The 16391-nt window shown below is 40.1% G+C and overlaps 1 protein-coding gene across 1 annotated transcript in view; it reads left to right on the top strand.

Moving 5' to 3' along the window:
• LOC140931256 (uncharacterized) overlaps positions 1-16391 on the top strand; it is a 68373-nt gene that overhangs the window by 47855 nt on the left and 4127 nt on the right. Inside the window, exons 51-69 of the mRNA XM_073381025.1 lie at positions 63-116; positions 736-789; positions 2416-2523; positions 3159-3212; positions 3555-3608; positions 4525-4578; positions 5349-5402; positions 5544-5597; positions 6311-6346; positions 7075-7092; positions 7429-7446; positions 8237-8272; positions 9225-9257; positions 10816-10875; positions 11882-11914; positions 12227-12362; positions 14063-14166; positions 15359-15421; positions 16183-16386. Coding sequence (XP_073237126.1) covers positions 63-116; positions 736-789; positions 2416-2523; positions 3159-3212; positions 3555-3608; positions 4525-4578; positions 5349-5402; positions 5544-5597; positions 6311-6346; positions 7075-7092; positions 7429-7446; positions 8237-8272; positions 9225-9257; positions 10816-10875; positions 11882-11914; positions 12227-12362; positions 14063-14166; positions 15359-15421; positions 16183-16386 — 1227 coding nt within the window. The remainder of the gene's footprint in view (positions 1-62; positions 117-735; positions 790-2415; positions 2524-3158; positions 3213-3554; positions 3609-4524; positions 4579-5348; positions 5403-5543; positions 5598-6310; positions 6347-7074; positions 7093-7428; positions 7447-8236; positions 8273-9224; positions 9258-10815; positions 10876-11881; positions 11915-12226; positions 12363-14062; positions 14167-15358; positions 15422-16182; positions 16387-16391) is intronic.

Consider the following 16391-nt stretch of genomic DNA (forward strand, 5'->3'; position numbering starts at 1 on the left):
GCCTGAGCAACTAAGTGTTCTTTCACCCTAAACAGATAGTTTATAACTTTTTATGTTTCAAGGGATATCCTGGATCTTCTGGAAAGCCTGGTATAAATGGAGCTAAAGGAGAACCTGTAAGTATTACTTCGATAAACAATTGCGGATCTAGTGAAGGGGTTCCACTCATCTGTTGACCAAACCGAGGCCCACCCCTTGGAGATCCGCGACTGATAAAGAGAGATCAGTTACACCGCTATAAATTGAATTGTATTTTTTTTTTGGACCTGGGCCAATGTCGCTCACGCTTGTAAAACAATGTTTTGGATCATATATCAGCTCATACTTACTCATATATTCCTTTTGTATTAAACGATGGACGGGCCAGCTACAACCATTAATGTATCCTAACATATTTTCTCGGACAAATTTTAAAATGTCGTTTTCTCAAATAATATACCATCAATTTTTCGATAGCCCATTCAAACGTAGTGATCCCAATTTTTAGTACTTACGATACAAAGTTAGAGAAGCTGAGCATTACGATCCGATCAAAGGCTTTGGTCAAAAAAACGAACCGTAAACTTTTAAACCAGGTGTGGTTTAACGTTTAAGTCCACATTTGATTCAAACTAATAATTACAAAGAAATGGTCTTCTTCACAGTAACGTAAAAGTCCTATAGCTCTTTGATTTCAATGGTCACATTTCCGATTTCAGTCACAAACTGTACACTGCTTTTTGTTTAAAATACCAGGGAGCTGATGGTAGTGACGGAGAAGATGGCGATGCTGGAGATTCTGGAGACGCGGTACAAAAATACGACATTAAAACTCCTATTTTTTAAAGTAGATGTAAACTTTGGCTCTACCTGCTCTTTTTATAGCAGCAAGGACGGCACAGTTGGATTGTGTGCGCCTTAGTTGCGCGAGGTCCTGAGTTCGATCCCTGGTGACATCAACCCCTTCTTTTTTTAACTTCTCTCCTTTCTGTGTAGATTTAACTAGCATTAAATACCGACACCCTTAAAAACGAGAATTGATGCAGAGAGGGAAGGGTGGGGGGTAAAATAAGTGCACCGTAGACCTCGAGTTTGTCAGTTAAATGACTGTCACAAGTTATCGAAGTAAAATATGGTTGCTTTACCTTTTCCTTTACCATAAAAGGCTGATGCATGTGTCCGAAGATAAATAAATATGTGGCAACTTAGGTTCCCGGGATTGTGAGAGGGATGGTGAAACAGTATTGGTCAAGCGTAGGGTGCTTTCTGTTGATGATATTTTGGAATAAGAACAGGCAAATTGTTTGTTGCAAATCTCTTCTACTATGATTTGGGACCACTTAAACCTTACAAACATGGGACTATTTTATTTCAAGTATATTTCTAGATATTGCAATGCATTAAATACCAAAACAAATGATTTTTAGAGTTTATTACGTTTACTCGTACGTCCGGTAAACGGTTAATCGAACAAGCCCTTAAACTCATATTCTGGAAAACGTCCGCTTAGTTTCTTGGTGCAGTGGATGTTTATCAGACAAGAGGCTCTTAAGTAGCCTATACTCATGCGCATCCTCGAAATTCCTTTGCCACCAATGGAATAAACAGAATGCAGGCGAGCCCAATGCATGCTAACGACTAGCCTGTGTTAGTGTAAAGTATTCCCCATTTTCACTTTCTTGGACACCTTACTGACAATAATAGTAGTTCTAAGAACAGCTCAGATTGCTAAAGCTCGCTTCACTTTTCAAAGTTACTTCAAGGTCCTCAAAGATTACTAGGAGATGACGGGCTTGTTGATCGAGATCAGTGTGACTGACCTTTGTGTCGATTCGATCGTTCAATTTTTTTGTTTGTCTACCCTTTGTGTCGATCCCAGCTCTCTTGCAATGTGTTTGTTGTAAAACAAATTGGATGTAATATATTTATGTCTTTTAATGTCAACAACTGACCTTTGGCTCCACAATCGAAAGAGATTTCCCCTGATAGCAACCGCGACGTTTTCGACACGAGCAGTAAAGACGCGATGATTAGGGGGCGACCGAGGACATCTTAAGGGGCTTTAAACATGGGACGGATGGTTGATTTCTTCAAACAAGCACTGTTTTTGTTTTTATACATGCATACATTTTAAGACTTTAATACTTCTTTTCAAATCTTTCCATGAATTTTTTTGACACCACAATACATTTTTCAACAGCTCTAAGATTGTTTTAATAATCCCCTACCCCCCAGCCCAAGTAAAGTTACAGTCATGTGTGTAAATGTATGCAAGCATAAATTTACATGCACTAAGGTGACACCAAAAAGGAATGGAGGGCATTTTACACCTCATGCCCTTAGTCGCGCATGAGTAATGATAGAATGTGACTTGACTTGCAACACTTAACTGATGTCTCTATAAAAGGTGTAATATGAATGTTTCTTTCATCCCAGGGTGAACAAGGAGAGAGAGGCTCTCCGGGAGCTGCTGGTTCTTCTGGGCCTGACGGACCCACTGGTCCCAGGGGAGATAAGGGTGAACCAGGAATACCTGGTGAAACTGTAAGCAATATTTATAACACTTTGTGAGTTGAATGCGAGTCTTTATTATTTAATAATGTCACTCATTAATATCTTGAAAGAGAAGTGCACACTTTACGAAAATATGTGGATGTCAAAAAAAGCAAAAACACTTACTTCAATCGTAACTCATTCGTTTGCCTGGTTTGAATTTACATGTGTGGTTCGTTTTCATGTACAACAATGAACTCTTGTCTAAACCTTTTTTGCAGCCAAGGAACGAAGAGCCACAAGAATTTGTTTTTTATTTTACCATAACCTTGCATTTCATCTAGTCACATGGCGTCAATACCAGTTTTAGGACTCACCATAGTTATTAGAGGAGACAGGTTATGAAAAGCGGCAAACATCAATGATAAAAACAACAGTGCTGCAGTTTATGTTGGAAGCACCCTGAAAGTGCACAATCCTTTGTTTTCTGTTGGCAAATTGTTACGGAATAAATTAGTGCAACGTTTTTATTGGTCAATACAATCAAAGTGATAGGAATTCTTTTAAAGGTTGTGCACTTTCAGGTCCACAAAAACATATAACAAAGGAGTCTGACGGGTTTCATAACCATTCCACTCAATTAACTATGGACTCGCTAGATATAACAACTTAACTTATTCTCTCAGGGTGATGCTGGTCTTAACGCTGCAGATGGAAAAAGAGGAGCTCAGGGACTACAAGTAAGTATTGCTTTATTCTTGTATAAAAGATAACAAGCCTCTTTTTCAGCCAGTCAGAAGCTAGTACAAGTACCAATCGTGATTTTCTCGCTTTTTTTCTGCAAGCCCACACGTTTTCGTGGCGTCGTAAACATTTATTATCGCCAGTTGATTAGAATTTGATTGGCCCATTTGAAATTTTTGCACCTGTTGCAATTTGCGATAAGGTGATTACCCTGGTTTGGCTTTGGCATTGTTACAATTATCAATTCAAGACCACTCTGGTCGTGACGGATTGAACACCCAAATAAATTCTAAATTTTAGACTTCTAAGACCAGTTTCGATAAATTTTCCCCCCGTAGGGTTCTAAAGGAGAGCAAGGAGCTGTTGGTGAGGCAGGAACCACAGGAGAAAAGGTAATTAACAAGCTCCTGAAAGAAACCCAGTTTCCTTATTTTTCTGAGTTCGACAGGTTAGTCTGCACCTAAGTAAGATGCGTCGAGGCGTACATTAACGCCATTTATACGAGGAAAAATAAGGTCTTAAATAAGACGCGAACTTTCCTTATAAACGGCACATTTCGTCTAAAATAAGACGCGTCTTAGCTAAGACGCGTCTTATTAGATAAGACATGCTCGTATAAATGGTACAGTTCGCGTCTTATTTTTCCTCGTATATATGGCCCTATTGTTTGATACACAAGGGATTTAAACCATTCATCCATAAAAGAGCATATTGTTTTGCATTAGGGTTGAATTCTGGCTTTAAAGTGCGGGACAAAAATATTTTCGAAGGCATCTTTTCTTCTACATCAGGTGAAAAGCTCGTCTCGCTCCCTTTCTCTGGGATCAAAAACATTTTTTGAAGGAGGAAAGAATACACTGACAAGGGTGACTTGAATTACGAACAAAGATTGGGTCTCTACTTAAATTAGGGTTTCTTTGAAGCAGGGTGAGGTTTACAGAGTCAGAAAAGAAACCAGGTGACTGAATGAAAAACTATCAGTCCAGACTACGGAAAGCGAAAAATGAATTCTGACCGAGTTGTTGAGTCAGTCAGCCGCTCATAAAATTTAAATTGGCCCAAGCGAACTTTGGTTGGATTCCCTTGTTTGATCTTTGTGCGTAGTCTTACTATAATAACCTACAGCTTGTAATAGATCATGTTAACTATTACCACCTGACAAATGACGTTTTTGGACCATCTACAAAATTAAAAAAGAACCTGGCTGAAATAATAACCGAAAATTTAACTTTTTAACTTTTTTAACTTGGGCACAAAACGGGGAATTTTTTTCAAGCTAATGGGGCTTTGTAATTATTATGTTTACAGGGTGATTTTGGCTACTCTGGTAAACCTGGACAGATGGGTCGTCTCGGTGCAGAGGTAAACAACTGCTTTTTTCATGCTTCATAATAATTTTTCCCTAAGCAAACTCCCTTAAATAAAGGAACATGAGTGTGGGAAAATTTGGCGAAAATACAGGAGGAAAAACTATTTCCCACCCCCTTTTAACCGCATGCTCACGGCGAAAAAAAAGTGAAAAAGAAATTTTTATGCTCAACACCTGTCACAACAATGGCTATGCTGATAATTATCCCTGTTATATGGTTGCGTGCACTGCCAGTTGTAAACAATATCGCTCGATAGCACTCGGGTGACTGCTCAAGAGCCTCGTTAATTATTTTCGGTTCAATTCCCGAGTTTTTAACAATATCTTATTTATTTCATTTTATTTTTATTTTTTATTTTATTTTTTTTTTGACGGCAATATTTCTTTTAGTAATAATAGTGTGACAAATAGAAAATTGGGGTGTTTTGTTTTTATAACAATGAGAAATTTCTCACATGCCTAATTTCCTGCAAAACTCCACAATAAAATGACCCGTGTATACAAAGAAAGAGAGAAAAAGGATATCCTTGACCACCGCGCCACTTCCATCGTTATGCTCTTATTGACAATAGCTCTCGACCAATGAGCGCGTGAAAATATCTAAAATTATTGTAAAAACGAAGTACTGAAGTGGGTTGAATAGTACTATTGACTAACTTATGGCTATATATACTCACAAACGCGTGCTGGAAAGTGAACATGTACACTTTTGAATTATCTGTGTAATTCCTAAATAGAGTCCTTTTTACTTCTTTTTTTTCAGGGTGAGACAGGCGATGCTGGGCAAAATGGAACCCTTGGTCCACCAGGCCCGCAGGTTCGTCGCATTTCATTTTGTTACCACGAAGGATGTTGAGTTACTGTTGCTTTTAGCTGATATTCAGTTTAATTCATCAAAGCTATAAAAGCAGGGAATTTCTACATGTCTGTTTTTATTAGTTATGTGTTTCTTTTAAAGGGTTCTAGAGGGGCACAGGGTCCGCCCGGCCCACAAGGCGATCCAGGACAGATGGTAAGTAATGCGTAGAATAATGGTGGAATTTCATTGCCCAATATACCCATAAATGTGAGTGGATATGTTGCAAAGTTGCTTCCCTTGTAGAAAAGTTCTTCGCAGACTGAGTGTAAATGTTTTAGGCACTAAAGATATGCCTCTTCAGAGCCAGCACTCGCTCTTCTTATTAGAATTTTCAGGATCTTTAAAGGAACTTGTGTTAAGGAGATACGTAGATGGTTTCAGGAAAATGTTGCCGTTCCTTCAGTCAATTTTTTTCTGCAACTGTGTAGGCATAGTCATGTAAAATGCAACCATTGTGTCCCAGATGTGATAAAGGCATCGCCGTTCTATCCGTTAGCTAAGTGGTTCCTCTGTAAGAAGCGGATACCCCATACCTACCGCTACGAGTACTGAAAATTTATCCGTTCCCGTAACTAGTCAAGAAACGGTGTAGGCTCCCATTTCGACGTTCTTGGGGCTTCGTAATGCGTTCCATCCCTACTTAAGAACGTATGTGTGGGAGGCTAGAAATGGTGTACTTGACGTCTCTGATTGTGTTCGTCTCGGAAAAGGTTTGCTGCACTACTGTTTTGGGTGCTGCTATGTACTTTGTATATCTTCAAGCAAAACATAATCCTCTATATTCTGCCTCATTTTTTTGGAATTACAAGGAGAATAATCTGCAAGTGTTGACAACATATTAACAGTTACCGTTTTTACTACCACAGGGGACACCGGGACCCCAAGGAAATCCTGGCACCACTGTAAGTTCATCAGTTTATCTACCATATATTGTTAAGTAAAGAAGACGTGATACGAAGGGTTTTTAGTAAAAGGGAGCATGAACAAGTTGCTAAAAGAATCCTTAACTCCATTGGTCCCCAATCCGGGACATCACTAGTGGGTAGAACGTGATCGCAGGAGTTCAAATTGATCTACTTTTCACCTGCTTGTTGAGAAATTTTGGAATGTTTTTTTTTAGCATGATTTATTGTTGAAAAAACCACAGGGCTCGTACAGGTCATGGAAAACCTGGAAAGATATAAAATTTAAGAATTGTATTTTCAGGGCCTGGAAAGTCATGGAATTTAGTCGAAGGTCCCGGAAAGTCATGGAAAATAAAAGTTATGTTTAGTAGATGTGAAAGCAAGGACAATGTAAAATAGAGATGCCGAGTATAGTAATTAAACAGTGCGAACAGCACTTAGTTTAGCGGACGCCAGAGTTCATGTCTGTTGAACTGAGTTAAGTCAAAAATTATCCTCAAACAAGAAAAGTTTGGAAAATTTTGTAGAATAACAGTTTGACCTTACGGGTCATGGATAACTTGGAAAGGTCATGGAAAAAGTCATGAAAACTCAAACGACTTTAAAGAGTTCAAAAAAAATTTTGAAACCTGTGCAAATCCTCAAGTGCCACTTCTCCTTAATGACCCTTGTCTACCTGCCTGAAATTAACTTTTGTGTATGTTTCTTTCCCTGTTACTTTCTAGGGTGATCGTGGAACAACGGTAAGGTTCCTATTATCATCGTCATCAACGAAAACATCACCATTTTTTCTTTTTCTGTTTTCGTTTGTATATTTTTTTTTTCAACTCAGTTGCTGTTATTTAGTTTGAACATTTTCTATTCTTTCGTTGCATGCGAAAAGAAATAAAAATAAAATCAACTTTTGAGGCAGTTTACTAAATTTTGAAGTCACATCTATTGATTACCTATAATATTTTTGTGCTAGTTGTGAGGTTCAGTCTCCTTCGATTTACTTAAAAATACATGACCAATATTGATAAAAAATAAAACTCCGATTAAATGAATATTTTAACAATTTTTTCTTTTCGATTTTTCAGGGCGCAGAAGGATTACAGGTGTGTTCTTGTTTCACTAACACAAAGATCATTGGTAATGGGGGATAATGTAAAGGCGAAAAAAAAAACAACCAAATTTGTCCTTGAACTAGCAGCCTTTAGAGTTCGCTTACCTTTTAAACGGAGGTTCGCCCCAGTTCCTTTGCGGCGTATTGGCCAGTAGTAGCTGAGAAATTGAGCTAAATTGAATATGCTGAAAGTCAAGTGATAACTGAGACTGGAGCACCTATGCAGGCCCTCTTTACAGAAGGAAGCGTTTTATTTGCTTGAATTTAAGCATTCCAGTCTGAAATTCGGTTATTATAGTCGTTGTTCAGTGGGCCAATATCTACTCTTGAAATAACTCTAAAGCAAGCGGCAAGAACTAAAAAAAATAATGAAGCTTTACAGACCAAGAGAAACCACGGTGCTTGCGAAAATGAACCTTCCAGAACATCGCAGAGAAATGAATCCAACTGAGAAATTACAAAAATAATAAAAAATGCATTACGAAGTGTCCGGAAGGTATGGCACTAGAGGCCTTCTCTGGATTAAATACGGGAGGTTTCGCATTGATACGATTTGTTATTGGTTTAAAAAACCTCGCGCCGATATTTTCAGCCAATCATGAGTTTTCACACTCGTTAACCTGCGCCTGCTGTCGGTTGCATGTAATCGCTGAGACATTTTATTGCTTTATCAGTGGTATTGCATTAAACTGAGTTATAAGTTTGGGTTTTATGCCTTGACATCCGTATTAAAGAGTATAATACATCGAGTGTCATTTTATTAACAAATACGTTTTTTTTAGGGACCTCCTGGACCACCCGGACCTCCCGGCCCTCCGGTAATTCCAGTATATAAGGGATTGTAGTTTTTCAAACTTGATCGCTATTAATCCAACTCGCTCAATTTGTCAGGTGCTAGCGAATTGTTCTTGGAATGAATTCTTTCGCATTTACCTGAAGTAACAAAGAAAAAGGAAAATTTGTCAGCAAGTGTTTACTTATATATCCTATGAAAAATGTCGCATTGGGGATTTCACGCCGTAGTGTGCATTGACAGCAGAGAAATGATCCAAGTGCACACTTGATATTAGGGAGCTTAAGCAACAACGACGGCGACGGCCACGAAAACGTCACTTATAAAGTGAATTCACACTACTTCACACTTTACCACGTTTATTCCATCTCGTTTAATTCGTCAAATGTTGGCAAATTATGTCAAAGTTGAATTCCAAACGACTGCATCACATCTCAGGAAAAGAAAAAGAAAGTTGTTGTCTTGTGTTCATCTCCTCGACAAAACGTGAAATTAGGCATTTTCAAGTCGTAGTGGTGCAACGAAGGTTAAGAAATGTACAAAAAAGCGTGATGCACGTGCAAAGTTGTTTTTTTGCAAATATAAACCATTGCTTTTTTGCCGTTCTCGTTGCCGTCGCCGTCGCCGTCGTCGTTGCTTATACTCCCTATAGTTACTTATCAGCACCGTCATCATCGTGGTTACGTAAATCCCCTGCTATATATTTTGGTACGCCTTAAGATGGAGAAAATGTAAAAGAGGACAGGTCCCGAATTTTGTCATCTGTCTTTTTCTGAACCAAAGTTTAATCTTCACAATCGTGTATCATCTTCGTGATGAAGCTTTGAATGTGTGGACAAAATGCTTCGCCTTACCACTTTGAGCTCGCGCGTATATTAGCGAAAATAAGACAACAACAAAAAGCAGTAAAACACCGAGATAACTATTTTTAGTTGATTGGGTACCTTATTTTTTTTTGTTTTGCTTTTTTCCTTTAGGGCACTCCTGGAAGCTACCTTGTTAGTTCCATGGTAGGCGTTTTATTTGTTTCGTCTCAAGGAATTTCTGTAAAAATTCTTTGTCAGACAAGCTGACGTGACAGAAAAACATATATACACGTTGTCAGCGCTATCACTGTCATCATCATTCTCATCATTATCATCACATCATCATCATCAAATTATTGCCAGACGAAGTCTCGAGAGACAAAGCTTGTGCGCTTTTGTCAATCGGTGGTGTTGCTGCAACGTCTCAAGTGACTGTGCAGGCCAATGCACGAGTGGCAGTCCCTACTGCACACGGCGCAGATGAAGCTTGAGGAGGCCGGGCAGAGTTGAGCTGTTTTTGAGGCGAGCGCGCTTTTCTTCATCTTTCAGGTGACTTTTTTTGTCAGCTTTCTTAATTACCTCATTCTTTGACCGTCTCCAGCAGGCACGATGACACGCGGCATCTTCTGAGTTGTTTGGATGAATTTCGCATGCTTTGAGGTCACGTTTGCTCGCGTCCTTGAACCGCAGAACAAGGCGCCCCACTTGCCTGACCCCTGTCGTCAATTGTCAGTTTAGGTCTTCCTTGGGGAGGCGTCCATCATCCATTGGATAAGTATGCCCGAGCTATCTCAGGCGGCGCTGACTGAGAATGGAGTACATGCTTGGGGTTTCAGCACGTGACAGCGTTTCACTGTTGGTGGTGTGGTCTTGCCACTTGACGCGGAGGATACCGGCCTGAGACATCGCAGATAGAAAGTGTTCAAGCGATGTTTCTGTCTTGTGTAGGTGGTCTAAGTTTCACTGCCATGGAACAACTTGCTGAGAACGCATGCTTGGTACATGAGCATTTTGGTTCTTTCCGTCAGGTATTTGTTTCCCCAGGCTCTCTTGGTCAATTTAGACATGGTGTCGGTGGCTCTTCGGGAGATTTCTGAGTCTTGCTCATGTTAATGGAGACAGTTGAACCGAGGTAGGTGAATTTGTCGACTGCCTCGAGAGTGTGGTCGCCGATTTTGATTTCAGGGGCTTGGCTGACATCCTAGGCACTCACATTGGTTTTCTTGAGACTGATTACGAGGCCAAAGTTTTCACATGCGCTGGCGAATTTGTTGATGAGCCTTTGCAATGTTGCCTCGGTAAGCATTGTCAGCGAAGAGCATTTCACTTGCAAAAGCAGTTTTGACTTTGGTCTTGGCGCAGAGACGAGCCAGGTTGAAGAGTTTTGCCTCGGTACTGGTATGAAGGTACACACCGTCAGTGGAGGAGTCAAAGGGATAGGACAGGAGGAGAGAGAGGAGAAGATTCCAAAGAGTGTCGGGGCTATGACACGGCCCTGATAGGAAAAGGATCTGGAATAAATCCTTCAAAGTATACGGTACATTTAATGATGATCAGTAACCTTCCATCATCATCACATAATTATCAACAAAACAACAACAACAGCAACAGCACTCTGACATTAACAAATGACACAATGTTTAATCCTGTCTTTTTTGTTGTCATCGTCATCATCATCATCATCATTATTACTATTGTTATTATATTATTATTATTATCATTATTATTATTATTAATATCGTTCTCTGTTTTTCACTTGTAGCTGACAGGAAGCGCCGACAAGGGTCCCCCGCCGAACTATCGATTGTATTCCAGTTCAAAGGTAATATTAATCTAGCAAAGCAATGAAGCAAATAAATAAACAAATAATTAAAGTAGACTTTATGCGTGATTTTCATGGTCGCCGCGTATTCATAGCCAATGGTGCGAAGCGAGTTTTCTCGTTTTCTTTCTGTGCTAGATAGAAATATTATATATTTATCAAGGCCTGGAAATAATCACAGGGTATTTCTAATTTTACGTTGTGGAAGCCGGTTTTACTCACAAATGCACCGCTTCACATTTAGCTCTGAAAAGTACATTTTCGCGGCATTAACCATACCAATAAAGATCTTGCTGTGTGTGAAAGTTCTGCTTGGCGGTATATTGGGCAAGACGGACACAAAGATAGGAATGCAATAACCCAGTTTTTGCGGAAAAATCGATCAAAAATAAGTAGGTCGGTGAAAAATCCACGACTATAATACCAGATAGGCGTCTTTGGGTGGGGGGGTTAACATTCATAGACGTCTACTGTATAGCTTAAATATTAGAAGCTTTGTGAAGTAATTGGGTTCGTCGTTATCCAAGGTCAGCCACTGCGGGGTTACCTCAGTTGGTAGAGCATCATACAGCAGAGCGGGGAGATCGTACGTCTGATCTCCAAGTTGTGGACCAATAGAGTGTTTTCACTCACGTGGCCAGCATCTATGCAAATTTATTGGAACAAAAGAAAGCGTTTGCATAAGAAAAGAGTTCAACTCCCAGAGGACTGGTTTGGGACACCAACATGGCCGCCGTTTCATTGTTTTGGGACACCAATATGGCCGCCGTGACGTCATGTGAAAACACTCTATACTCAGGGTGACGAAGCCTTTTTGCCCTGCAAACGCCCAGATTCTCCTATTGCTCGGATGACCACGTCTTTTTCAATAGCAGACGAGAAAACAGTGACCGTAGTGTCCATTGTGCACTTGAGGCTTAAATAAAGCAGGGTTTCTTTTTATCCTTCAAATGTCAATGTTTCTGCAATACGAAAGTTAGTAACATCTTTTTTTCCCTTTTTACAGAGAGAGCTATCCAAAGAGCCATCTGGTTTAGAGGTAGGCGGGTCTTATACGAACCAAAAGCCAATATTGGTGTGATAGTCTTAACCCTTTAAGCCCTAAGAGTGATCAGCATCAAATTTCTCCTTGTAATATCAATGCTTTGTGAAACAGAGTGGTCATGAGAATTATGGACATGATCACACAAGATGAATTTGCTTGATATTTTATCAACTTCTCCCCACTACTTCTGTAGGAAATGACTAGGGGCAAAAAATGAGAATTCAAATTTTGATCTTAGGGTTTAAAGGGTTAACAAAACACTACTTTCTTTCTTTCTGTAACTCTCTACTGATTTATTACTTTCAGAATCCTGTCATGAAAAAGATCTTAGATGCTTACTCAAATCAGAAGAACAATTACAAACGACAGAAAGGCAGCAAATTCCATCCTGCCCGATCCTGCAGAGATATTCAGCTCGACAGCAAAGTCAGGGTGGAGAGTGGTGAGTGAAGTCTGTAAAACAGCTTTCAGGAGATGATGTAGAGTACGTTCAACAGCTAATAACTCAAGGTTATTCCAACTCGCTTACTTTGTCAAATATAAGTGAACTCTCCCTTGTTGAATTCCTAAGAACGGTTTTCAAGTTCAGAAAGGGTGCTATCGTTGTTTGTTTAGTCGCGTCCTCCATAAAGCATAAAATTTAGGCATTTTCACGTCGAAGTCGTGCATTGACGACAAAGAAATGAACAAAAAAGCCTGATGCACGTGCACCTGTTGTTTTGCTTATTAACCCTTTAAGATCCAATAGTGGTCAACATCAATTTTGTCCTAACAAAATCCTTAAAAAGTCAAGAGATACGGTTATGAGAGTTGATAAATGTTCACCAAAGAGAAAATACCTTGATCCATTATCAAATTCTCTCAACATCTTCTTCAAGGAAATGTATAGAGACCGGTTAGGAGAATTTGTATGTTGATGTTGGGGCTTAAAGGGTTAAACCTATTGCTTTTATGACGTCCCTGTTGACGTCCCATCATCGGATCTTAAAAGAGAGTTTTATGGCCTGTTTACATAGAGGTGGGGGACCCCAGATAGGTGAGGTAACATGTGGCGGGTCACCCCACCTATCATGTAAACGTTTCAAATTAAAGTCATTATGAGAGATCATAATTATGGACAGGCGGGTAACCCCACCTAAGCGGGTTACCTGACCTACGTGGGGTCCCCTAACTCCATGTAAACAGGCCCTTAGATGCTTCGACGGAGCCGGCCACGGGAACGTCTAAAAAAGATATAGATTTCGTGAGCAAAACAACACCATCTATGGTACAGTTCGTTGCCTCCCTTGCACGAGCATGAGGTGAAATCTCCTTGTGTGATGTATTACAGAGGACGTAAACATAAGATGACGAATTTTTCTTTCTCTTTCTGAACTTGGGTATGGTACCCAATAATTCAACTCCAGGAAAACTCATCTAGGTGATTCGACATCTTAAGCGAGTTTAAATAAACGCGACAAAGTCTCGGAAAAAATCGCGAATCGGTTTTAGCAGCGATGTTCTCGCTGCCGCCTCCGTCGTCGTTTCTAGGTGAGCAGATCTACTGAACAAGCCGAGCACAAACGACTTAAAAGACACCATCGATTCCATAAGCATACTAACGTGCACACCTGGGTTAAGGTGAGAGGAAGCAGTGGGTGTAGAAACTGCCGGTATCTACGACCTATAAATAATACAAATCAACAAGGAAACGATAATACATTTGTTACGCTTTAGCTGTTGAACTTAACCCCAGTAGTGATATTGGAACCAGTTGAAATACATCCGTGAAGAGAGATGATCACTGTTATGGTACGCTTGCAGAACCAAAACTAGTTGACATAACTGTATATCCCATTCCCTGCTAGTAGTATAGTAGAGACCGAATGAACCTTTGTTTTAATTAAGTGGAATCTCAGTAGAGTGAAGTAGAATGCATTAACGCCGTTGACATCATTGGCCTTTGTCTCTATTCCATGAATAAAATGAGGAGGAATCTTTTTATCTTTCCTTTTTTGCATTTCTGATACAATAGAAACAGTATCAGCAACGCAACATCAACAATATTAGAAAACTGCCTGAGACGGATAATCTGTCTCTAGCTTGGAAATGGCCAGTTATGTCGGTAAAGTTCCTAACCGTGTAAATGATGTTGTTACACAGGCTACTACTGGATAGATCCCAATGAGGGCTGCATAGACGATGCAGAATATATTTACTGTGACTTTGAGAACAAGAGAGCTTGTGTCGACCCAAAGAAAGAAAATGTAAGTCAAGTATCTTACAACAATATTAACATTATTAGACCCGTTTGGACACACGAATAACTGTCAGCAATAAATAGAGTACTAGATTAGGCTTAGTATGTATAATGGATACGGATAATGCCTTCCCTGTTCCGCATAATTCTTCTGTGAGCAGTTATGGAGGATACACACGCCGTTCCACTTCCCTCGCGAACTCTGTTCTTATTCGAGACATTGAGATGTATAGAGAGGAGAATTTGTTACGTCACCTTGCCATGAGAGCAGAATTGTTGGATCTCAACAAACTGTGGTCCTGCAAAAATGGCCGAAAAACGCGAAAACATTGACATGTATGTCTTTCTGTGCATATGATAGCTCTCAGGACCAACACGGTAGCCCATGCAACAATACAATGGCCGTCTCATCCAACCAAGTTTGTTGAGATCCATAACTTTTGCTACAATGGAAGCGTAACGTCACACTTCTCCTCTCTCTTGCCAAGACGATCTTCCAGTGCTAGTGTGAACATATACCCCAATAGATATAGGAATACTTTAGCGTTTGTGAGCGTCCGGAAGAAACATTTGACCTTGCCTGTACTTTTTCATGTTTTATTTCTAGTCAAACCTCGTTAATACGGACTCTGAAGGGACCACAGAAGTGTCGGTGTTAAGCGGTTCATTTATTAAACTCAAAAACTTTACTAGGGCATAAGCATCGTCAAGTCAACTTTTCTAACCTTCACAAAGCCGTCATTACCCGGTTTAAGTCCACGGAAACACTTAAAAATCGCTCATTTATGGTAATACTTAATCAAAACCCTTCTCTGCATAACTCGTTTGATGCCAAACATTGACGTGTACAAATCATCCTTTCCGTGTATGGTAACGCTGGGAACATCGACGAGCTGTCAATTAAAGGATTTTTCAATTTCAAAAAGAAAAGGTCTATTACAACACACAATTGATAATGAAGTGTCCGCATTAGCGAAGTTCCCAATCTGTGAGAATTCGTTGACTGGGCAAGGAATAAGTGTCCGTTGTCGGTATTAACGGGTGTCCGTATTAAGCGGCTTAAATTTAGAGAAACTGTAAGGACTTTCCCAAGGGGCAAAGAAAACTATCCGTGATAACGAGGTGTCCGAATTAAGCCGGTGTCCGTAAAGTGGGTTTCGACTGTCTCTTTATGTCCTTATCTATTTTTGTGTGTACAGATCACAATTGAAGACGCTCAGGCTCAGCAATGGATCAGCGAAATTCACCCAGATGTCCAACTGGTGAGTAATATGGTTTCGATATCTTTTTTCGTGCGTGTGTGTGTGTGTGTTTTGCTTAACCTTAATTTCTCGATGGCTGCTCAGGAACATGGGCCGCGCCTTTCAAAACGTCGCGAAGCCAGTAACTTCATACGATACCCTGGGTGCCGGGCCTCGGACACCGATGCCTTCCGGTACCCAGGGTAGGGTTATACTTTCAATAAACAGTAACGAAGAGACGATGGAAAGGAAGGGATCGAAACAACGCGAACAACAAGCCAGTGAGTTTCTTTATTTCCGGAGGTTCTATCTGTTGAGGCTGCGGTTGAATAACTTGTGCGGTAACCTAACAAAAAGAATACCATCAAATATTGGACTGATGTTTGTTTGACTAACCTTTAAACGGATCTTGTGGAGATGCGATGTTTTGCAATTTTTCCATAAGCCCTTGTTGGAAAAGAGTTGGCTACAACGAATCTCGAATCACACAAGAGTAGAATTGAATAAAAATATTGTTTATGAAAGTCTCAGTCTTCGAATTAGCTTTCACCCAATTTATTAATTTTACAAAACATCCTCTATATTTGCACAGGATTCGGATTGTAGGCACCATGATTTTGCCCCCCCCCCCCCCCCCACCCCCCAAATACAGGGAAGAATTTAAAAACGCTTCGGCTCTGTTTGGTTGTTAATCGAGATCTAACAAAAATTTTCCAAAGGAGAGTGTCCTTATGAAGTGCTCCCGCTCCCCCCTCACTGCCAGTGTTTTTTTGATCTTGAAGTTTCAATACAAAATGGACCCTGCACAGATGAAGTTCTTGAGACTACTGAGCATGCGCATCACTCAAAATATCACGTATCACTGCTATAATTCTCGCGCATGGGAAGAGGAAGATGATCGCACTATCAAACTTCAGGGAGATAATGATATGGAACTGACATCGTCAGAGAAAACCAAGCCTAAAGTCGTCTCCGACAACTGTGATGTAAG

This window comes from Porites lutea, chromosome 3 (assembly GCF_958299795.1).
Source record: "Porites lutea chromosome 3, jaPorLute2.1, whole genome shotgun sequence".
NCBI classification, from domain to species: Eukaryota; Metazoa; Cnidaria; class Anthozoa; order Scleractinia; family Poritidae; genus Porites; species Porites lutea.